The sequence below is a fragment of the Cervus elaphus genome, chromosome 9 (genome assembly GCF_910594005.1).
Source record: "Cervus elaphus chromosome 9, mCerEla1.1, whole genome shotgun sequence".
Taxonomy (NCBI): domain Eukaryota; kingdom Metazoa; phylum Chordata; class Mammalia; order Artiodactyla; family Cervidae; genus Cervus; species Cervus elaphus.
This window is the reverse complement of record NC_057823.1, coordinates 36,232,685-36,257,479: the sequence shown is the minus strand read 5'-3', so window position 1 is coordinate 36,257,479 and position 24,795 is coordinate 36,232,685. Positions and strand designations below refer to the sequence as shown.

The 24,795-nt window shown below is 43.5% G+C and overlaps 1 protein-coding gene across 5 annotated transcripts in view; it reads left to right on the top strand.

Annotated features, from left to right (window-relative positions):
• Window positions 1-24,795, top strand: part of TNFAIP8 (TNF alpha induced protein 8) — a 137,509-nt gene that overhangs the window by 73,673 nt on the left and 39,041 nt on the right. The window contains exon 1 of one of the 5 annotated variants that reach the window (XM_043912296.1): window positions 18,879-19,116. The exons of the other annotated variants lie outside the window; for them this stretch is intronic. Coding sequence (XP_043768231.1) covers window positions 19,044-19,116 — 73 coding nt within the window. The 5' untranslated portion in view covers window positions 18,879-19,043. Of the gene's footprint in view, window positions 1-18,878; window positions 19,117-24,795 lie in introns of those variants that run through there. 5 annotated transcript variants of the gene reach the window in all.

Here is a 24,795-nt window from a genome sequence, read left to right as displayed (position 1 = left end):
TGTTCATCTGTTCCTCCTTAGGCATATTCTCTTGCCACCATAAACCATGTGTCAATACATGTGTTTGAATAAATACATTAATACTTTAAAAAAAGCAGTGTAATAAATCCATCTATTCCTGTAAAGAATACCCTACACTTTTCAAATAGGAGCTTAATTGTCATATTTGATTATTTTATCTATTTTAATTAATATTGCTGGACTCTGGATAATGTAAAGACTTTGAAGCTACACTCAAGTAAACAAAGTAAACAAAACAGGACAATTGGTTATAAGGAGTTTCATTTAGTTTACTCTAGATGAGAGCTCCAGGAGAATGGCTGTCTAGGGCAGGTTATGGGGCTGGGGCAATGTTCAGAGGGCTCTTGAGAGCGTGAAAGTCATGGGGATATAGAGAAAACACCACTTTTGTGATGAGTAAGTTGGAATAAAAGAGATACCAGCTTGTCTTTGTAGATGAGCTCTGTGGCTAGGGTATAGCATTCCAGTCCCCAACCAGCCAGTATTCCCTGCCATATCCCCAAGGGATTCTATGTACCGAGGGCCTATCAAAGCAGGGGAACCCCTTTATTACCAGAGAGCTTTGACCCAAACCCTAGTGATGACCTCCAACTAGGCTGCCCACATGGGTCACCAAAATCGAGTCCAGGAACCCTGGGCTGGGCTGCAGAAGGACACGGAGGCTGCCTCGAGGGGCTGGTCACAGAGAGGACAACCCCACGGTGGAGGTCTCAGAGTTCTGCGTTCTAGTCCTTTTTAAGATGCTTGTGTGATGAGCCTTTGGACTAGTCCTATCAACTTACTGGACCTAATTTCTCATTTGTGAAGAAGTTGGAGGAATGAGGAGATTGAGAGACCCTCAAAGGCTTCTTTGAGCACTAGCTTTCTGATTCTTGGATTCTATGCCTGGGAAGTGCCATGTGGAACTGAGGTGAGTTTAGGGATGAGGACCTAACTCCTCTTTGCCTGCACTTGCAGACAGACAAGGGATGGCAGAGTTTCTGTATTACTTGTGATAAATGTCTTAAATAGCCACCAAGTGGCTCGACTGGCTGAGCGCCGGGTGTGAATTGCTCCAAATTGAGTGTTGTTCGTTGGATCCTACAGATGCTGCGGTATAGCCACAGCTCACTGAATAGTGCGATTGTTTCCTATGCCAAGCCAGGCTTGTGTTTTGGCTGCCAGGCTTGTGTTCTGGGACATCCAGATGTCAGGGATCTTGTGGGAGCAGTAAGAACAGATGGTGACTGGTGGCAGATGCTTCTGTTCTAAAGTGGTTTCAAAGCCATGGGCCCGTGGCTTATCCTGGGATGAGTGAACCCCACTGGTGTTCCAGTCTCCTGTTTTGTTAAGAGTCTGATTGCAAGGGGTGCTGCACACTGTTGTGGCTTATTGATTTTTAGTGATCCTGTTACTCAATAACCTCTGCATGCTCTGCTCTGAAATGTTAAGCCCTGAGCTCTGCCTTAGTAGGACAGGTAGTTTGTTTTTAACATCAGTCTGTATAAACCAGTGGTCCCAAACTTAAATGTCTACAAGAACTAGGCAAGAAATATAAACGTGTAAGTGGTTCTTTATGTGGTCTTCCCAGGCGTTAGTGCTAAATGCAGGAGACTATGAGACACAGATTCGATCCCTGGGTGGGGAAGATCTTCTGGAGAAGGGCATGGCAAGCCACTCCAGTATTCTTGCCTGGAGAATCCCACAGACAGAGGATCCTGATGGGCTATAGTCCATGGGGTCTCACAGTGTCGGACATGACTAAAGCGACTTAGTACGCATACACTTAGCTGGTAAAGAATCCACCTGCCGTGTGGGAGACCTGAGTTTGATCCCTGGGTCAGGAAGATCCCCTGGAGAAGGGAAAGGCTATCCACTCCAGCATTCCGGCCTGGAGAGTTCCATGGACTGTATGGGGTTGCAAAGAGTCGAGCACTACTGAGCTACCTTCAGTTTCACACACGCACACACCGTGCTTTATATGAACAGTTGGAAATCTTGAGGCCTGTGGCAGACTTTCAGAGAACAGTTCTTATCTAAAGACATTAAAGTTCAGATAAAAAACTTACGTGACCCAAGAAAACTGTTGAGTTGGATTCAGTCCTAAGGCTACCAGTTTGTGATTCTTGGGCTATAAGCCACCTAGCTTCCACTGTCATTGATAGGTTTGCTGAGCTTCAGAGGGGCCAGATTTTCTTGACGTGAGCCTTGTGTATTTTCGTTTTTGTAGTAGACTTTACCTTTTTACCTTAAATTAGAAAACTATCATTGGAGTAAAGTGGGCCACCATGATTTTTACCCGCAAATTGCACATACTCCAAAAGAAACCATGTCCTCGATAGAAAGAATTTCTTTCGCTCAATAGCCTTGGGAGACTGAATCAATTTAGAGAAGCAGAGGTGGAAATCTCAGTCAAAACAATTCTGAATATTTTACCTCATTAGAAGAATTTGTATCACTAAAGGCATTTGAAAGTCATACACCTGTCTGGCAAGTTGTCTGCTGGGTTTTACTCCTCTTTGCCTTTTTCTGGTATGAGGCAGGCAGGAGGTTAGTGAGCTGGGTGGAGTTGGGGGTGGGATCAGCTTACATTCACTCTTTTCCCAACCATCCAAGCCTCCCCACACTCTTCATTTCTGCATTCCTGCTACCACCTGGGATGCCCTGTGAAGGAACAAAGAAATTGGTGAATTCATTTACTTTTTTTTTTTGGCCACACCATGCAGCATGCAGAACTTCCCTGACCAGGGATCAAAGCCATGCCTCCTGCAGTGGAAGCACAGAGTATTAACCACTGGACCACCAGGGAAGTCCTTCATTTACTTTTAGATATTGGTCATCCACAGGGCTCTCCTCCAAGGGATGTTTGTATTTTTAAAAGAACTTGAATGGTAGAACAGAAAACAGGGCAAAGTTTAGTGCAAAGTACCGCCTCTCTAATGAGAGTGTTTCCTGTAATGCTAAGAACATAATTTGGGGCTTGGGAGCCTCCCAGGCGCCTTCGAGGTAACATTTTATGTTGCCTTGCTTCAGGTAAGACCTGCTGGGCTAGCATCAGCCACTGAGCCTGGAGAGGGGGGGTTGACTTTATTCTTTTTTATCTGAATAATTGAAACTTGTGTGAGAGTCCATGCACATTATTGCAGATGTGTTTTTGTAAGAGATCGATGGCACCCTGCTTCCCTGTGTCTGGTGTTGGCCATAGTGGGAGACTATGTGACTTTAAATATTCCTTCAACAAAACCACTTTAGTTGTGCTAAAACTGTGTTCTTCTGATAGTGTTTTCTCCTCAGAGTACTCTCTCAACTTACTCTTTTCAGTGGGATTCCATAAGTGAATAGTCCACCAATCCTTTCTCTACTACCTTACATGCGTGCATGCATGCTAAGTCACTTCAGTTGTGTCTGACTCTTTGTGACCCTGTGGACTTTAGCCCACCAGGCTCCTCTGTCCGTGGGATTCTCCAGGCAAGAATACTGGAGTAAGTTGCCATGCCCTCCTCAAGGGGATCTTCCTGACCCAGGGATCAAACCTGCATCTCTTATGTCTGCTACATTGACAGGTGGGTTCTTTACCACCAGCACCACCTGGGAAGCCTCTCTACTACCTTAACACCAGTTTATTCTGCAAGTCCTTGCAATTTGGCTTTTATCTCTAGTTCTGTTACTAAATAGTCTTTCTCAAAGATCCCAGTGGCCAAATGATTATCATATCCATTGGTCTTCTCTTTAACCTTCCTTTCTGACCCTTTGTTCTTGCCTCTGTAGGCCATTACACATGCTGTTAGCTCTACCTGGAACTCTTCCTCTTTCTCTCTCTTAACCTCCCTTTCTTTGGCTAATTCTTTGACCTTCAGATCCTAGTTTAGAAATCACTTCTCTCAGGAAGCCTTCCTTGATGACTCCCTCCTCCAGGTCCAATTTAGGTATTTGTCCTTTGAGTCTTCATAGCACCCATACTTTTGTGCTTTTCACTTGTCCTACTGTATTTTAATTAGTGTCCTCCCCTCTGTACTCCCCTCCCCACTGTACTGTGGGCTTTGCCTTATATCTAAACATGGTAGGTGCTCAATAAATATTTGCAGCATGAAGAACTACAGAAATGAAGATGACGTCTGAACAGCAAAGACTTCAGCTTCTTCTCGAATAGATGATGAGCCCCTGATCTTCTTTATCACCCTTTGGTTCTCCCTATGTCCCTGGACCTCCAATTAGAAGATGTTGAGGAGTTGTTAGATGCTGTCAATAAAATGTGGCATCTGACCCTAAAGAATAAGAGAGGTGTCAGGAAATCCTTACCATTCCCATTTAACCACTCATGACCAGGCAGCAACTCTCTGTGTTGCTTATGATGAACAAGTCATGGCCACCTGTTGTTGAAACCAGTGAAAAGAATGAGTTTTAAGGATTCTGATCACCAGCAGAATGGGAAACACGTTTTTCAGCAGACCAGGCAAGTCGGTTGTGATGATTTTATCATCAGCATGAAGGAAGAACTTAATATCTGATTGGCAACAGTAGAGAAACACAGACTAAGAGAGGAACTAATAAGTATTATGTAGATAGTATTGTACTTTCCAGGTTATTTAAGAAATTTTCAAGATCATTTTAACTGTTTGCAATTTCATCTTACTGATTTTAGAACCCAGTGTCCCTCCTCTCACCTCTGAAATCATTATTCTCCTATGTTCAGAGCATCACATCTGTGTGTAGGTCTGTGTGTTGGGACAGGCTTTGTAGAGCAATTAAAAAGAATGTGAAATCTTGATCACATGTTTCTTCTTGTCTCTTGAAATTGGGTAAGAGTTCTTGACCAGGTGTAAAGACAATGAAAAAAAGACAGATTTATGAAGGAAGGTTTAGTGAGAAAATGTAGACTCTTGTCTGTGTTACAGAAGAGTGTGATTAACACTAGTTGATTTTTTAGGGGGAAAAAAAAAAGTATGTCCCATACCCTTTGTTCCATGAAGAGGAGAGATCCTATGCTATGGATCCTATGCTATCCATCTCCTATCCTATGTTGTAGAAATTTTGTCCTCAAAGGCTCTGAGGTCTGAAGGAGCAGCAGCACTCCCTGAAGAGCCTTGGTCATCTGGGAGACTGGTCTGATAGAAGAACGCATCCCCACTTCGGTTGTCCTGCTCGGACCTCAGACTCAGATGTGTGAGTGGACGCACTCACTCAGATGTGTGAGTGGACGCATCCCCACTATCACACCTCTTCCGCCTCTGGACTTCTCCTTTGCTGTTCACGTCTGGCTCCCTCTTCCTCCAAGTCAGGCAGGCTCTGGACCTCTGAATCATCTCTGCTGTCTGATCCCTCTACATCTTTCTTCTTTGGGGGCATGTGGCCTATTTGCCTTGAATTATAATGATTTGCGCTCTCCTCATTCAGACACATTCTAGGATGGAGAAAAATAGCCTGGGATGAGGTCAGAGGACCCTCATTCCAGTCTCAGTTCACGTTCAGTCCCAGCTAAGTGACCTAGGACCAGCTGCTTCCTTTCTCTGAGGATCTGTGTCCTCATGGTTGGATAGCATCACTGACTCAATGGACATGAACTTGGGCAGACTCTGGGAGATGGTGAGGGACAGGGAAGCCTGGCATGCTGCAGTCCGTGGGGTCGCAATGAGTCAGACATGACTTGGCAACTGAACAACAACAACGACAACAACATCTTCATCAGAAGATTCCTTCCTTACAGGATAATTATGAGGATCAACGATGATGTATGTAGAAGCACTTCAAGAGCTAGAAAATTTCACCCTACTGAGATGCAGTAAGAGCAGAGATATGCTCTGTCATGAGCATGGCGTAATACCTAGCACATTGTAGGTGCTTAATAAACTATACTTATTAGCCAATGATATTAAGACATAAGCTTCATTTAAACACATAAATTGCTTGGTACTAAACTGCATTGCTGGTTCCAAATCTGGGTTTATGGCCAAGGAGGATATACTCTCCTTCCTCTGGTCCAGGTAACCGGGTATTTGGAACCACCAAGGTGCTGCCCTTTCATTCATGGGCAAGTTTGATCCATTAAGAAAACAGGTGACAAAATTAATTATATATTGTGCAACCATGGATCCCAAATTGGCCTTAGAAAATGTAGCACGTTGTAAATGCAAATAGCCTCTGAGGGAAAGCTTGTTCCTAAGAGGCTTGCTTAACAGAATGTTGATCGCCTGCGAGGAGTTCATGCCTCGAGTAAAAGAGGTGTCTGGAATTTCCATCTGGCTTTATTAGTATATATATTCAGGTGGCCCAGTGCCGGATGTTAGTTCTTAAAGAAAACAGTGTTCCCACTCTGAAGAAGGTAAGGCTGCTGCTCTTTGCAAGTGGGCAGCTTCTGCCTGTACTTTGCTGGCCCTGGAAATTCCATCACCTGAAGTGGAATTTTGTTCAATCCATCTTATTCATGGCTCAAGGACAACTGTGGTGGGTTTGACAGGGGGCTCGTGAGGTTGCCTCTGTAAAGATAAGAACACTCCATTAGTTGAAGCCGACAGTCTAGTGGCTTCTTCTGGGGCTGTTTGCATTTGCTCAGCACTCTCTGTTTATGACAATGTTAAGAGGAAGTACATCCATTCTGTGTACGTTGTAAAACAGAAGGTTTGCAGATGTCAGAATTATTTTCTTCTTGGCTCCTTATCTGGTAGAGTTTTGGGTTGTTGCAGATTATCAGCCTCAGTTCTTCAGATGCAATGCAAATTTTCTTGTTTTCTGTCTTTGAAGATAACATATTTATGTATACAGTTCCTTGTAATGTACTTTTAAGATAAGGAGAAATTAGGCTTATTCCTATATGTTGTCATAATTCAATATTATGAAATGATAGTTTTATTAATTATATAGTGCATTCATAGAATCCAACATATTCTACTCTCTAGAAAGGAAAAAAAAAAAGCCCACAAGATACAATCTTCTGTTCCAAATAGCTTACACATCTGCCTCAGAGACAACTAACATCGACTTTGTGTTAGAAGTTCACAGTGAAAGTTAAGTTCACTGTGGGCTCCTACTGAAGCTTTATGGAGGGACTGAGACCTGAGCTAGGCTTTGGGATAAAAAAAAAAAAAAGTTTAACAGAGCAGAAAAAGTAGACCTGCAGCCTTGTTCCCACAGCATGGCTACACACGATGTCACAATGTGTCCTAAGGTTTGTTTCCAGTAATTTCCAGCTAATGAAAACAAGCGTCTGAGTTTCTGAATGATTACTTACTTTTCCAATCATTCATATCTGTTTGTGTTTAGGGGGCGGTGATCAGGATTTTGCCACTAGTAGTGTCATTTCCATTCATTTGCATCGCCCGTGCTTTTTGTGAGAGAGAGGTCAGTGTTCCAGCTGTATCCTGGGGTACCTGGCTCACAGCCTGCTTAGCTCAGCTGCCTTCATGGGGCAGGGACTGTGGCAGGTACGAATTATTCTATTTCTAGCCTCAGTGGGCATTTGAATTTTCAACCCATGGTCTCATTTAAGGGAGATCAGCTTGAGTCTGTTAGATAATACTAGTTCGAGATGACAGACTAACAGCTGTGGGAACAGAGGGGGGAAAGGCCTCTTCAGGAAACATTTAGATGGTGGGACGTAGTGAAATGAGAAATAAGAGAACAGTAAAAAAGAATAAAGAAAGAAAGAAGAGGGACTTCCACGGAGGTCCAGTGGTTAAGAATCCACCTGCCAATGTTACGCTCCCACATGCCACGGGGCAGCGAAGCCCACGCTCCACAGCTCCTGAGCCTATGTGCTCTAGGGCCCGGGCTCTGCAGCCAGAGAGGCTACTGCAATGCGAAGTCCAGGCACTAGAGCTAGGGTGCTGTCCACTCGCCGCAACTAGAGAAAGCCTGCGTGCTGCAAGGAAGACCCAGCACAGCCAAAAATAAACAAATAAATACTTTTTTAAAAAAGAAAGAAGGGGCCACAATGCAGCATAAGTCACTGATAGTCATGTTTCTAGCTTCCATTGTCTAAGTAAGAACAAATGCAATATTCTGAAGAAAACCAAGATGTTGGGGGTAGGGAAGGGATCTATCTGTGCCTTCAAGTATAAGGATTCTCCCTAGATGAGTATCCTTCCAAGGTGAGCCTAAGGAACCTTCCAGGCAGACAGTTGTTGAGGGCAACTAGAAACACATAGGTGGGAGCAAAGGTTCCCAACAACTTCACTTGTGGAACCCACAGTGCCTCAGGAATGTTTTCTTGTCATTCCCGGGACACAAGAGGTACCTAACAGTTTCACTTGTGACGTGTTGGGTCCCAATAACTTAATAAGTATTCATGTACTAATAATTTGTAAGCATGTGAAAATATACATAAATTGAAATGTTCAAAAATAATATTTTTATTTCATTCTTTACCAGTTAGTTACTGATGGAATGGGTGCATCTGTTGGGCCTTGCATGTTTTAGTCAGGATCCAATCAGGAGATAAACCACATGATAATTTGAGTAGGAACGTGTAATATAAAGAAATGCTAGCTAGTGAAACAGTATGGCAGCTCCTAAAAACTTAAAAGTAGAATTACCATCTTCTTCTTGTTTATTTGGTAAGTCGTGTCTTGACTTTTTGTGATGCTATGGACTATAGCCTGCCAGGCCCCTCTGTCCATGGGATTTCCCTGGCAAGAATACTGCAGTGGGTTGCCATTTCCTTCTCCAGGTATCTTCCCGACCCAGGGATCGAACCTGCATCTCCTGCTTGGCAGGCGGATTCTTTACTACTGAGCTGCCGTTATGACCAAACAATTCCACTTCTGGATATGCCCCCAGAAGGAGGGAAAGCAGGGACTTGAGCATGCATTTGTATACCAGTGTTTTTAGCAGCATTATTCACAATAACCAAAAGGTAGAAGCAATCCAAGTGTCCATTGATGGTTGAAGGGAAAAAAACAAATCATGGTATATACACACAATGGAGTATCATTCAGTTTTAAAAACAAAGGAAATTCTGACACATGCTCCAACATGGATGAATCTTGAGGATATTAACTAAGTGAAATAAACCAGTCACAAAAAAGACAAATACTGTGTAATTCCATGCATATGAAGTACCTAGAGTAGTCAGATTCAGAAAGAAAACATAGGATGATGACTGCCAAGAGCTGAGGAGAGGGGAGAATGGGGAGTTAGTGTTTAATGAGCATAGAGTTTCCATTTTCAAGATGAAAAGCATTCTGGAGATGGATGGTGGTGAGACTGGAACAACAATGTATGTGTACTTAATCCTACTGAATTGTATAGCTAAAAAGTAATCAAGATGGTGGTACTTTTATATGATGTGCATTTTACCACAATTGAAAATAGTAATAAGAAAGAAAAAAAATTTTTAATATTAATTTTGCTGAGGGCTGGCTGTTAGGAAGAGAACTCTAAAGAATAGGGAATAACAAATATAAAAAGCAGCCCCTTCCCGTGGGCTTGAAACAGGGCACCAAACCCAAACTTTCTCTCTCTCTCTCTTCTACTCTAGACCTTGTTGGAGAAAAGGTGGCTGGCTTTGGCTCCTTGAGTGGCAGAGAAGTCACAGCAGTGCTGTGCAGGTAGAAACTTGCTGGAAATCCGTCCTCTAGGATGCTGAGGAAATCTGCTCATGGGGAGGTTTTTCACTAAAGGTGCTCTTCCACAAAGCCTCCTAAGGGGGATGCCAGCAGAAGCTGCTGGGGGCTGGTTGTTGCTGACCACCACGTACAGCAGGAGCCAGTTGTTGAAGAAGGGGCCTGCCTTCCAGGAACTGGGGGCTGGAGAAGTCATGCATGCCTGTGGCAGCTCGCAGCCAGAGCTCACCAGAACCCGGAACAAAAGCTCTTCTTCCTGTCATGTGTCTCCATGGCACTCCAGTGACAAAGCTTAGGATAGCACCAGCTGGCAAAATAAAAAATATCTAAAGTCTCCTCTTTATTTTTTCGGAGCAGGGAAGCTGGCTCAGTGGTAAAGAATCCACCTGCCAATCCAGGAGATACAGGAGACGCAGGTTCAATCCCAGGGTCAGGAAGATCCCCTGATGGAGGAAATGGCAGCCCACTCCAGTACTCTTACCTGGAGAATCCCATGGACAGAGGAGCCTGGTGGGCTACAGTCCAGGGGATCACAAACAGTCAGACAGGACTGAGCATGCACACATGAATGAAGGGTGAATTAGAGCCGTGAGACAATAAATTGATAACTGGCCACCTCATAACTTCTTAAACCTTGAAATCAAATTGGATCCACCACCCTCATTTCTTCTTTCATGTTACTCTTCACATAATATTTGCTTTTTAGTATAGCAGCTGCCAACAACCTAGCTTTGCAAAGAAATGACATCAAAAGACATGTATCACAGTCTAATATTACCCAATGAACTGGTTTGAACTAGTAGCTTACGCAGTGTCTGAGAGACATTGAATAATGCTACGTCTTCCTCAAACATTTAAAGCATCCTGTAACACCCCTGTGAGTTTGCTGTAGTGCTCTCAGGCACCTTGGTACAATTTGAAGATCTCAGGGCTAAAAATGTGAGACTCTTTCACCAACTCGGACCACATCGCTCTCATATATGAGAATCTAAGGTACTGATTTGCTTAAGAGTACAGAAGAGTCATGTGTCGTGTAAAAGTTGTACAGGGTCAGTATTACTTCAGAAGATCTTCTAGGAAGTTACCAGATTGGAGAATAACATACTGTCTTCCAGTAAGTATAGGACTTACTGTAAGTGTTTCCTCTAGCATTGGAGCAGGTTCCTGTTTCTTTAGGACTGGATGAGATAGTTGCCTTGTCTTCAGAGGCACTTTGACATGAAAAAATCCATAGCTTTAGCTATAGCATTCATCATCAATATGTAGAAGATGCTCACAGTGTAAGAGGCAATGCAGAGACAAGGCTCGCGGAGGGAACAGCAAAGTCCTAGCTCTATCCCACGCTTACTCTGCAGCATAAAATCACTTACTGGTGACTGATGCACCATTTAGGTTGTTACTTCCTCTCTTTGTCTGTCTGTTTTGGGCTGATGGTATGTAGTTGAAATTGAGAAAGTTGAATGCCATTCAAGAGGACTTTGCTGAATTCAATAGTAAAAATTCTATTGAGATAGTTATGTATGTATGTATGTGAGTGAAAGTCACTCAGTCCTGTCTGACTCTTTGCGACCCCATGGACTATAGAGTCTGTGGAATTCTCCAGGCCAGAATACTGGAGTGGGTAGCCTTTCCCTCCTCCAGGGGATCTTCCCAACCAAAGGATCAAACCTAGGTCTCCCACGTTGCAGGTAGATTCTTTACCAGCTGAGCCATAAGGGAAGAATGTTAAAAAGTTAGTGTTGTTTTTTTTTTTAAAAGCTTTTGGCTTCCTGATAGCTCAGATGGTAAAGAGTCTGCCTGCAATGCAGGAGACCTGAGTTTGATCCCTGGGTCAGAAAGATCCCCTGGAGAAGGGAATGTCTACCCACTCCAGTATTCTTGCCTGGAGAATCCCATGGACGGAGGAGCCTGGCAGGCTATAGTCCATGGGGTTGCAAAGAATCAGACACGACTAAGGAACTTGACACTTTCACTTTTCTGTTTCTACTAGAAAATAAAGAAAAGTGAAAGTGAAGTCGCTCAGATCTTTCTGACCCAGGGATTGAACCTGGGTCTCCCACATTATAGGCAGACGCTTTACCATCTGAGCCACCAGGGAAGTCCTAGAAAATGGATGGACTTAATAAGACTTTCTTTAGGTAGGTAGGCAGGCATACTGTTCATATTACTGGTTTCCCAGAAGATATATTCATTTTGATGATGTTTAACAATTTTGTGAATCATAATTGATATATGTTTCTGTATAACTCTTCTTTAAAGAGAAGCTGAATAACTTAAGTTTTGTAAGCTGACGCATTCAAAAGGACAAACTTCTAATCCATGCCTTTCAGTGCTACCTGCAAAACAGCCTTCCCTTTACCCCTGAAACACTGTTTGGATAAGTTCTGTTTCGGTTCACGTTTTTACCTCCTGCTGAGTTTGCCGGCTGAGTTTTAACCTTGGCTGCTTTCAGCGGGCAAGCCTGTCTAGCCCTGTAGCTTCATCTCCTGGTGTTTTCTGTCTCTTAAGCAGTGATGAGTTGGCACAAATATTAACTTGACAGAGAGTCTACCCATGTCAGAAACTCACTGTTAAAATCCAAATATGACAACTTGGAGTAGATTAGACTTTCAAACAGGTATCGGAACAGGAGTCTGTGGTCCAGATTCCACATATGAGCACTACTTCTGTTTTCTTGTGGATTTCAAATGTTGTTCAGAAACCCGAATAGAGTTCATAACTCCTCTGATGGGATCAAGCAGGGCCATTACCCTCCTTGTCTTAGCCGCCTTTTCTACCTCCTTGGAGTAGAGTGGACACACGGGAGAGAAAGAAGTTGTCACTGCTGCTGCCTTAAGCAAAGCTGCTTACTTCTGAATTCTTCATGATAATCAATAGCAGATGTGTGGCCAGCCCTGGAAAGTTGCATAACTGTCTCACGTTGCATTCAACTGCAATCGCTAGCCAACATGAGGGGGTCTCCATTAGGCAGCTGAAAAAGAAAATTTTTGTTTATCTTATCATAAAATTATTTCCTTGCTGTAAGTGGTAAAAGCAGTGGTTAGGGTGGAAGTAATTTGAATATCACTGCCCTTAAACATGAATTTCAGTTCATGATAAGGAGGAACTTTCTAATGACTAGAGAGGAAGTGGGGCTTTGTTAAGGCAGTGAGTCTCTGTTAATAGAAGTAATCAAGGAGAGTCTGGATGAAGGCTTGCTGCCTGTGATGTGTCTAGGAGATGGCTTCACAGCCAGTAGAGGATTAGAATAAGTGACCTGTAAGTTTACTTCCAAGTCTGCGGTTCTGTGACTATGATCATTGATCACTTTTTCCTCCTGTTCCTTTTCTGAAGGTAAGTCAGGGATGAATAGATCAGCTGTGGCACCACCTTCTGGGCCCAGTCTCAGCCCAGCCTCTCTCCTTCCTGGTGTAGCCCCTCTTAGGTTATCCCTGGTTGACCCCATTAATCAAGGTACAGTGAGGTCTGGACCTTTTATTTTCACATCCCAATGCTGGACCACACACATTAAATTGCCCACACCTATGTGGAACTTCTGTACAGTCAGCATTTATGGCTTCCAAATGGATGCTCCACCACCTAAAATAATCTGGCCTTATTCATGAAAGTGATTAGGGGGATTTCATAATTTTCAGTGCTTCATCACATTCATGACTCATTTTTATTTTTACTACTTTGTGGAATAAGTGGCATTATTCCCATTTTACACATGGGCAAACAGAAGCTCAGAGAGGTTAATGGCTTGCAAATTTTAGAAGAAAAGTGATAGAAGAATGAATAGAAAAATAAAATCCTATTGTCAATGAGACAGTGCTTACTGAGTTTATGGTAATCAGGCCCAAGTCTCCCAAACTGAGTCTGGCTTTCTTTGCCCTGCTTCTGGCAGCCTTACATCCAAGGAGGTTTAGTTGGGGTCTTGACTGAACTTTTAATTAAAAAAAAAAGGGATTTGTAGTTTCATGTAGCTGAATAAATAGAAGCTATTAAACTTATGGCTTATTTAAAGCATTGAATATCAGGAATGGGATAGTTTTGATTTGAGGCTGTGATCTAAGCCTGTGAACAGAACCATCTGAGCATTCCATCCTAGAATCATGACCAATTCAAACTCTTCGGGACTCTCCCAGTACAGCAAACTTTGAATTATTCCTCTGCAAAATAAAGATCTCGAATTTTACACAAGTAGTTTAATAGAGTGAGAAAGTCTGGATATAGAAGACTGGAGGCCTGGTCTGCATTTACTGTAGTCTCAAGAACATTATTACTTAGTTTTGTGACCTTGAGCAAATTGTATAACCTCCCTTTCTTTAATTACATGTCTGTAAAATGAGTATGATGATCTAAGGGAGCTAACTGGGAAGTCTGCGTAAAGCCTATGTAAATGCAAGGCATCCTAGCTAAGTATTACAAAAGAAAGATCCAAAGTCATAAATTCTTCAGGTAATATTTTCAGACCTGATTTTGAGTGTGTGTGTGTTTCATCATCTGCTAAAAGTTTTTACTTTTCCTCCTAAGAAAGATTTCTTAGGAGAAAAAGAAGCAAACAATGAGAGCCTAGGAAACAAGTGCCTCCCAGATGCACTGTTTTCTCCCTATGTATGCTCACCCCAGATGTCAGCACTTCTCATTTCCTCAGAATTATCCACTCACACCCAGAGCAGTAGTGAGCCTGGAGGATTTACGGAAAAAGCCATAGGGAAGACTGAAGAGAGGGTTTACCCAGAACAAACTTCCGACTCCCAGGCACGGCCCCTGGGAGGCAACTTTCCCCATCCTTTGAGTCAGCACTCATCCTCAGCCTTCTTCCTTGACTCACAGTCCTGCTTCCCAACCTCCCCTGCCTCATCCCAGTACCAGCAATGCGTAAGCGGGAGGCCACTTGAGGCTCAGGGCTTGGGCTCCTGAGAAGGTACGTGAGAGATTTCCATTGTCATTTGAGTGGCCCTGTCTCCACTTTTGGTAAATCAAACTTTCTTAAGGCATGACGAGTGAGATCACCCGGGCTAGGCAGGGACTCCAGTGAGATACCCAATTAGCCCCACTCCTCTTTTGGAAGGTTAAGTGCAAGATGTCTAAGGAGGATAAGAAGGATGCACAGCCTGTAGTCACAACCAGGTGAGGCCAAGAACACAGGTCCCTCAGTGAGGAGAGGGACTGAAAGCCAACTTTATATATAGAACATGGAAGCCTGTAAAGACTCTCAAGGGTGTAGACATAAATAATACAAGAAAAGATGAGGAAAGCTTCAAAGTCAAATAGGAGAAAGCCGCTTTTTATACTAAGTAAACAACTCTTTTTCACTTCCCCCCACTGACTTAAATGTTGTTTGTATATATTCAGCCTGTCAGCAAGGCAGAAATAAAAATATTGATGAAATTACCATTTTTTGTGGCATGGAATTCTTAGACCTAGAAGCTCTAAGTGAAAGTCACTCATTTATGTCCGACTCTCTGCGACCCCATGGACTGTATAGTCCATGGAATTCTCTAGGCCAGAATACTGGAATACTAGCCATTCCCTTCTCCAGGACTGGAAGCTATAGGTCTATAACAAATTGACAGAGATGCTTAGTCTTTTTCACTGCAGAGAACTTACCACATTCTCTAATGTGAGCAGAGTGTGGTTCCTTCTGATTGACTTGTACCTTCTCTTCCCAATTCTGCTGGTCTTCTCTTCTAAGTCTGAACACTTGCTGACCTCCCCTGTTCTTGGCAGACATCTGGGCGGCTATAAGGAAAAGGCCCAAAGCCCAGGCATTTTTCCAACAGCTTTATTGATGCATAATTTAAGAGAAGATGTTTCTGCTGTTCTATGATAAAGTTCAGTTGAGAGGTGGTGTTAATATCTTCCTTAGAACCAAGGTCACTTGGAAGGTTGAACTCCAACTCTGTGATCAAAATTACCAAAATTTGCCAGTAAGCTCCAGGTGAGCAGAGTTCTTTTACATGTGACACATGTAAATGTTTGGTAATGACTGAAAAGAAAAAAAAAAAAAACCACCAGTATCTTGGTGGTGATGGTTTAGCTGCTAAGTTCTATCTGACTCTTGCTGCCCCAAAGGACTGTAGCCCACCAGGCTCCTCTTTCCTCTTGTCTGGGATCTCCCAGGCAAGAATACTGGGATGGGTTGCCATTTCCTCCTCCAGAAGATCTTCCTGACCCAGGGATCTCAGATTCTTAGCCTGCATTTTAATTCAGGTGGTGTGCTAGTGGTAAAGAATCCGCCTGCCAACGCAGGAGACATAGGAATTGTGGGTTCGATCCCTGGGTTGGGAAGATCCCCTGGAGGAGGAAATGGCAACCCACTCCGGTATTCTTGCCTGGAAAGTTCCATGGACGGTGGAGCCTGGTTGGAGTCCATGAGGCTGCAGAGAGTCAGACATGACTACGTAACTAAGCTCTTACCTACATGAATGTAGGTAAGCTACTATTTTTAGGCTACTATACAGAGAGTGTTATGAAAAAAATAAACATAGAAAGCGATGGACAGTTTTTCTGATGATTTCATAGAACATGTACAAAATACATACATCATTTTAACTGACATCCTGATGTTATGTATTATACAGTAGTTCAGAGGAGTGATGGGAGAAGTCAGAAAGAGCTAATTAGAGGCAGACTCTGAACTCATACCTATTTTACTAATACAGTTAGCTGGTTTCTCTTTTAGGTGGTTAAGGAAATTTAGATAAATTTGCAGTTAACCACAAAACAAAGAAATAAATGCTTCCAAACAGTAAAACAGGTCTATAAAACTTCCGAGAAGGACGCAGATGCTCTCACGTGGGGAAGTCTTAGAATATCTGGAAATCTGGATCCTAAAGAAGAGTGGTTTTGGAGGAGGATAGAACTAGATGGAGAGAGGCTGTGATACGCTCACAAAATAAACCGAGCCTGCCTTGCACTGGAGCTAGACTGGGACACTGTTCCTCAAGTGACTGCTGGGCTACTTTTAAATACAAAAGAAGTTTCTTGCCAGGTTTCCTGAGGACCCCAGTGAAAGTCAAAGATCAGCCTAGCTGCTAAAATGATTCTAAATTGGATTAAGAGGCTGACACAGCAGTGCTTGAACTGTTCATTCAGCAGTTGTTCTCCTTGGCTAACCTGAGCAAAGCTGAGGGCCTTTTTGTGAACCCAGGGTAAAAACAAGTCGGACGTTAAGGACATGTACTTTAACACACCTTGTGTGGTTTGAACATAACTGGACTTGCAGAAGGACCTTTTATAAATCATTCTTATGGGGGCACTTTCTGAAGGAAGAGGGTAAAAGTGAGCCCTTCCCGTGACTGGTGAGACCGGACTTTGGGTTGTGTGAATTTGCATAATCATCACCTTGAAAAGGTGTTGCATCTTACTCCAATTATAGATGAATGGGAGCTATCTTTGTGAAGTTCACAGCCCTGGTGAGATGCTGCTGGGCTCCTGGCAGACATCTGTGGAAGTCTGGGCTGCCATGGGGGAGGGCAAAGGACAGATGGTGTGTGTGGGATGGGGTGGGGGGACTTCCAGAATGATTCCTTACACAAGACACGAAAGGTCGCTTCTGACTAGTGAGGGAGCATGTCTCAGAATGACCTTCATGTCTCCTCCATAAGTCTGAAGTTACAGAATGAAGTTACTAAGTTACTGCATCTTAGCAGCTAAGGATGTGTGGCACAGGGGACCTCGCAGTTAACTGGGAATTTCAGAAGGGTGCAGCCTGGTGAGGTCAGCTTCCGGAAGACTCCACAATACTGATACTTTCCAGATGTTTCTCCTCTTTTCTCTTTTCTGACCAGCTATGTCTTCCTCTCATCATTCTGTCCTGTCCTTTCAGGGAATTGAGATGAAATACTGCCTGGTGTCTTAGGCGTGATAGAATCACTCAGCAGTAGGAAGTGATTTAATATCTTATATCAATATTTATAATAGTCTTCACTGCTTGTGACTCTCATAAACACTTTTTTTTCCCTGTTCAAACCCAATATTGGAATAAAACGCTAGAGTATCTTTTACAAAAAATTACTTTTAATGCTGCAGTAGTTTGCAATAATCTGTATAGGAGTTTATGATTTTCAAAGCACTTTTTGCTTATATTGCTTTATTTAATCCCCAGCATAAATCTGAGGAGTAATTAATACTCTTTAAACTCTCTTTTTCCATATAAGGAAAGGGAGGCCCAGAGAAGTTAAATAATTCACTCAAGGTCATATAAATAATAAATGGCAGAACTAAATCTTAATTCAGACTCTTTACATCTGTATCTTTTGTATATTCTTATCATTAAATTTGTATTTACTATAGAGCCTGTTCACTAAATTTACTATAGAGCCTCTCCTTGTTTTTCGCCCGTATAAAACGAGGGAAATGATGGAAAGGAAAGCAGCTGGAAAATAAATTTATTAAAAGAATGTAACTTTTCTCACAGTTTCCTAATGGATCTTTCAGGTATGCTATTTGAGGACCGGGTGCCTTATATCTGTGATAAAACTAGTGCTCTGAAAACTCCTCCATTAAGGCAGCTATGTCGGTGGCAGCTCTTGTTCCCCCTTCTCCAAAGGAAAAACTAGGGCTTCACAAACCTAAGACGTCTTCCTCTCAGCTGGTGGACCCGACCAGGGGGCAGAATTGAGAGCTCTAAGCACTCTCCAGCCTCTATTCTATCAGCGTTTCAAAAGCCTGAATACCTCTCCGACCCCCACCCCGACCCCCGCCTTTGGCTTGCATCCTTCGAAGAAGAGAGTGGCGCCCCCTCCGTCTGGGAATGGCCCTTTGGGGTAACTGCAGAGCAGTCCGTGCACCCAGGTTGGGGTTTGAGTAAGGTTTGAGTAAGTCATCCGGGTCATACTGAAAGACTAAGCCTTCTGGTCTGCTTTTCCTCTGCAAAGGTAAGGGGTGGAGTTCCCCCTTACCCCCACCTTTCTTCAAAATGCCCCATTCCTGGGCTTGTGCCACAGGTCCTTCCAGCCTCATGGACCAATATCCACGTTACTTTGCTGCAAAAAATAATGTACAAAACCCAGCAGCTTTAAAATCCTTCATTTTGGGCGTTTAAGACCCCAAGACACAGAAAGTTAAATGGGCGTCGAAAAATGGAACCTAAAGATGGAGGTGGATGTCTTTGACCGCGTCTGCACTTGTGATTTATGTAAAACAGCAGAGATGTGCCTTTCTTTTCTTCCCTGCACATCGATTTCCCAGGCCTGGCCCATCCTGGGCCCCGGCGGCCGGCGCCCCTCTGCCGGGCCCCTCCGCGGATCAGCCCCACCTGCGTGCGCCCGGCCACGAGCCGCCAGGTCGCCCGCCTGCGACGGGCTGGGGCGCGCGGCCCCGGGGGCGGACTCCCGCCGCCCAGCTGAGACGCGATTCGTCACTCTTGCAGAACTTTCCCCCTGAAAATCCCTGCACCAGAACCAGCCCTCCCGCCCCGCGGAGGTTTTGATTTTAGTGGCTTTGCTTCCTTTTATTTTCCGTGTGCTGGGTTTGGCTGCCAGCTCGTGAGAGTACATGTCCGCGGTCGTCGCCCCTGCAGCCGCCTACCCGGACACCATGCACTTCGAGGCAGAAGAATCCAAGGAAGGTACGATTTGGATTTGGCTGAGGGGGGCCCCCCCCAAGTCCTGCGGAGGAATGTGGAAGTAGGGCGGCGGGGTAGTGGAGCAGATACGAGTTTAAAAGTGAGCGACGGGCACTCTGTCCGCTCTGACTGCGCCTTTGCTGCCGGTTTCAGGGCGACTGTGCCGAATACACTTCTCACGCCGCGGCCGTTCAAAGGGGAGGGAGGAAGAGTCAGACCTGGCTCTGCCAGCCCACTAAACGCTGCTTTCTAGATCTTTCTGGGAACGAAACAGCCCTAGTATTGACTCCAAGAATGCGAAATGTGCTTAGAAGAGCACTGCCTGCCTGCAGTCCGGACAGTCGAAAGCTGGATCCCTTGGAAGAGCCCTAAGAGTCAGGGTCCCTTGAAAAGGGGTTTCAAAAATTGGAAACTTTTGTGTGTTTCCGGCTAAAGGGGGAAGCTGCGTGCTGGGGAGAAGTGAAAGATCTTTATTTGGGGAATAGGTTTTTTCTTTCTTTCTTTTATCCCTGCTGTCTTTTCAGTAGTGAATTTATTTTGTTGGGGGGGCTTTAAGGGGGCTGAGAGATATGAGGGAGAACTTGTGCAACTTGAAACTGAGACGAGTTTGTCCGTTTCTAACTTTGCCAAAGCAAAGGGTTTCCATTTACTCCTAACAGAGCGGGTGACAGGGCTGGAAAAGCTCCAACCAAAACACAATTATACGCTGGTGTTAGTTCGGGGAGTTTATTTGTGTGTGAGTGTTTGTACGCTTTGTTTCCTGAAACTTTATGTATATAAAAGTCCTCTTGTAAGTTGAGGTAGAAGTAGGGGAAATGAGAGAGTAAGGGAGCCACTGTGCAAGATTGTGAAATTTCTTTCTTTTTAAGTAGTCTCTTGGGAAACGGGTAAATTTCTAGTCAGTCATAGCTCAGGGAGCCTGTGGAGCAGAAAGGAACCCCATCGTTTCTCGGTTTGGTAGGTACCAGTCAGGGAGAGCCCTGGAAATTTGTCCTCTTCTTTTCCTGATTTCCATCCCCACAGTTAAGCCCAGTGTTTCAAGATGTGGTCTCTGTGGGCTGACATTTCCTTTATTGTGCAGTGTGAGGGAAGCAGTCAATAAAAAACAGTCTTGTTTAATAGAAATATGGGACTGGTGTGAATGAAAAATGACAGCCAGGAGCATTGTTTTTGAGCTTGATGTGGGAGCTTGGGGGATTAATGTTTCCTTGCTGCCGTGGAGTCTGTACTGATGGAGCTTTGTGCTGTTGGAGGCTTTTCTTTTAAACAGCGATGTACAGTAAGTCACAAGTGGGGTTGAAGGCACATGGGCTGAGAGAAGCCAATAGTGAACTTTTATATGAATTACAAGTAGCACTTACATTGGTATTTTTCTCCCAGGCATGTTTTTTCTTTTGGGGAAAAAAACAAAACAAAACAGTGAGGAGAAAGTGGAAAAACAGTATGCCAAAGCATATTCTTTGGGACACATTCTTTCAGCCAGCACCCACCTCTTCTCCCAATTCACCCATTGCAAGCCTGAAAACTGGAGGTGAAGAGGTGCCTTAATGCACACCCCCTTGTTCCTAACCTTTCCCTTCCCCTTGCCATCACTTACATTCTGCAAATCTGTAGCAAATTACCCTCCCTCTGTTTTTTACTGAATGCTCAACATGTTTCTTTTTATATAATATGAGGTGCTTGAGTTTTAAATCGATGGCAGTTAGAATAGGATGTAGAATAACTCTTGAGGGAGATTGAACAAATACTTTATTAATAAATGGAATCATAGTAGCTTCTACCAGGAAATAAAGGACTAATGTGTGTATATGTGTATTTGTGTGTGTGTGTGTGCATGTGTGTCCCAGGCAGTTCTGACAAGATTGGTTATTGGCTGTGATCTAGAATCCTCTGTTTAGCTACCACCACTCAGAAAGGAGCAATGCTGTTTGTTTTTATTTTTTATTTTTTAATATTTTTTGATGTGGACCATTATAAAGTCTTTATCAAGTTTGTTACAATTTTGCTTCTGTTTTATGTTTTGGTTTTTTAGCCCCAAGGCATGTGGGATCTTAGCTCCCCTTCCAGGGATCAAACCCTCACCCTATGCGTTTGAAAATGAAGTCTTAACCACTGGACCACCAGGGAAGTCCCTCATTACTGTTTAAATAGCTCAGTTATCTTTATTGTCTATCCTTACTAATTCCATCCCTTCTCCTTAGCTTCTCTTTTTCTCCTTGTGGATTTATGTATCCCATTTAGTGTGAGATCACCACAACCTCTTCACAATGTCTGCATTGCAAGCAAATTGCCTTGGGATGCTTCATGCCTGATTTGCCATAATGGGAGATACTTTAAATCATTAGTCTGAACCGCAGTGAGAGACTAGTATACTTTGTTTAGGGTTGAATATGAAACAAAATATCAAGTTGAATTCAGAAATCCTTGGAGGCTAACATATTTGTGTATATGAGTGCATGTAGAAGCAAATGACTGGGGATATTGTTAAGCCACCATAGCTTAGGACAAACTTGACTCTGTGCCAAAAGTGCTGAACCTCCATCCTCAGTCAAAAGCCACCTCCTAAAGAATCAATTTAATTTTGCCTGCTTACAATTGAATAGGTGATTGTGCTTGAGTATTAAACAGAGAAAAAGAACTCAGACCTTGCTTGATTAGAAGCTGAGTGAGTTTAAGATATCCTGGCATAATATGAATAGGAAAGCAAGAGAAAGGGAGGGAGAAACCTACTTTATTAAACAGGGGAAGACTGTTTAAAAAAGAATATCAACAGTTTCCCTTGGATGGGGGCTTCCTGAGGAGATGAGTTGATGGCCATATTTTTGGCATTTAATTGATTCCTGTTGAATAAATTACTTAATTATGAGGTAGGAGAAATGAATCGCAGTTAAGATCTCTGCAGATCTTTCTCGTGCTAAACATCAAGGGATCTGGGGCGCCTCTGCCTTGGTTATTGAAGCTTTGATACCAAAAAATGAGGAAGCCACTATTGAGGAGTTGCTTTGGGAGGGCTGAGCTGTGAGTGAGCTCGGGCTCCTCCTCTCTTGCCCATAATAGCACTTCCTGCACCACCTCACCTAGTTGTCTCACTCCTCACCAGGACTGCTATTTCACGAAGGAAACAGTAACCATTAGACAACTCCCTGACTTCCTGCTTCCAGGCTGACAGATTCAGCTTCACCCACACCCATCCTTCCAGTGTCTGTGGAGCAGGCGTGGTTCCTGCTGGAAGGAGTGGAAGGAGGCCACTCCTTCTACTGTGGGCTCCTCACTGCACCAGTTGGCCTCACGTCTTTCCTGGCGCCTTCCTTTCTGCTATAGATGGGCCCAAGCTCCCTACTTTGGGGGTGTTGGCACGTGATGGTCTTTCTGCCTGAAATTCTTCTCCCCACCTGACCCCCTTTCCCTGGTCAGGTTTCTGGGTTGGAGAGGCTCTTTCTGAACCTCCAACTTAAATTAAAATCCCCTACTGCAGTCTCTCAGAACACCTAACCTTTTTGTGGCCGATACCACATTGTTTAGCATCTTTCTCTAGACTGCAAGCTCTTGAGGGCAAGACCATGTCTGTTTTATTCCCCACTGGGTCTCCAAGACCTATGCAATGAGAGGTGATGATTCAGTATTTATAAAATGAATGGGATGATCTTCATTCTTTTGAGGTAATCCTCAGTACTTTGTTAATTTTAGGCATGTATTTCTCCTTTAAAATGAACCTGCTTTTTTTTTTTTCTTTTTTACCTTTTGTATACCTTTTACCTTTTGCCTACTTTCTCACTCTTCATCATCCTTCATCCACTGAAGTCTGTCTTTTTCTCCACTACTCCACTGAAGTTGCCCAAATCACCAGTGACTTCCCAGGTGCTAAAACCACCAGTGACCCAGCAGTCATATTTTGTCCTGATCTTACTTGACTTGGTTTTGCAGTGCTTGACACTAGAAGACCAGTGTCCTGGCAGTCCTAAATTCCTCCCTTAATTCCTATGCCTCTACACCCTCTAGCTGTCTTTCTAATCTCCTAGACCTCCAGCTTAGGCTTTCCTAAAAGTTACCTGGACAGCCAGCTGCCTGGTAAACACCATGCTTTTTTTTTTTTTTTTTTAAGTGAAGTATAGCTGGTTTACAGTATCGTGTTAGTTTCAGGTGTAGAGCAAAGTGATTCTATATGTGTGTATGTGGTGTATATATATGTATATAATATTCTTTTCCATTATAGTTTGTTGTAGGATATTGAATGTAGCTCCCTGTGCTATACAGTAGGACCCTGTTGGTTATCTATTTTATATATAGTAGTTTATACCAAGCTCCTAATTTCTCCCTCCCATCCCCTTTCCGCTTTGGTGACCATAAGCTTGTTTTCTATGTCTGTGAGTCCGGGTAAACACCATGTTTGACTGTCATGTGGGTATCTCACATTCAACAGATCTGCTCTGAGCCTGTCATTTCCTACTCTTCACAAATCTCATCCTCCTTTTGTGTCATCATGCTTTTCAGCTTCCAAACTGAAATCTGCTAGTTGTCCCTAATCCCGCCCTATCCTTTATCTTCAGCTTCCACCTGGCACTTCTTCCTCCTCATTATCTGTTGAATGCATCTCCTTCTCTTCATTTTCCTGGACCCTGCCTTGCTTCAGGTCCTCAGTATTTGTACCTTCATGAATACAATAACTGCCTCTCTCATCAGGGTTCTTGTTGGCAAGAAATGGAAATTGATTCCTGCTATCATGAGGAATGGATTGAAATAAAGAATGTCTTGAAAGTATTTTGGGTTAGTTCACACATCCCCAGAAAGAATTAGCCTCTGAAAGATACATCAGGAAATGCAGCCAAGAATCTCCTGGTTAGGACCTCACAATGGCCTTGGCCTCCTGTATATTTTTCAGTTCCGTCTCAGATGGGACTCCAGATGTGCCTGAATATTTAGTCATGCTCCACATTTAAAAATCTCAGAAATAAGCCAGCTGATGTATCAGTGCTAGGTGGTGTCCTTGCCCTTGCTGCTTGTGGGAGAGATATCCTCTGGTTCCAGCTTTGCTACAACCACTTGCAAAATGAGGGTTTCTTCAGAATTAGGAAGGGACTTCTGATGTGGATCACCAAAACAGCAACAGACATCTACCACCCCATGGGACTGGTCCATTTGAGCCTAGTGCTACCCTGCCTAGTTCCTTGTTCCCTCGGCAGACGTTTCCTTTGTTGGGCTCACTCTCTTGCCCCTCCTCAAGTGGGTAACGTGTCCAGCAGGACCCAGTCTGGAGTCGAGGATCTTTCCCAGCGTTCCCATAATACCCCCTACTTCCTGCGTTGTACCTTGTTTTCATGCATTACGGCTATTAGTCTTCTTTTCCTTTGCCTCCTCTTCGTTATGAGTTTTTGTTTTTTACTCTTCAGAAAGCAATATTTGTGCAAGTTTTGTTTTTGCCTGACCTAGGACCTCTATTTAGGAGGGCCTAAAAAGCATTGTCAAATTAATCAGTTTAAAAATGAGATTACGTGACATGATGAAACTTTCTAGAGCGCTGCTTAGAGATCATCCAGACTTGGTTTTATACAAATAGTGCCTTCCAAACCTAGAGAACAAATCTATATAGTGTTTCTTAAATTCTCCACTAGAGTACTTTTAATGGCAGAGGCAAAACAAGCATGTGTCTTTAGTCACAGGCGTTGGGGCCCAAGATGGCTTGCG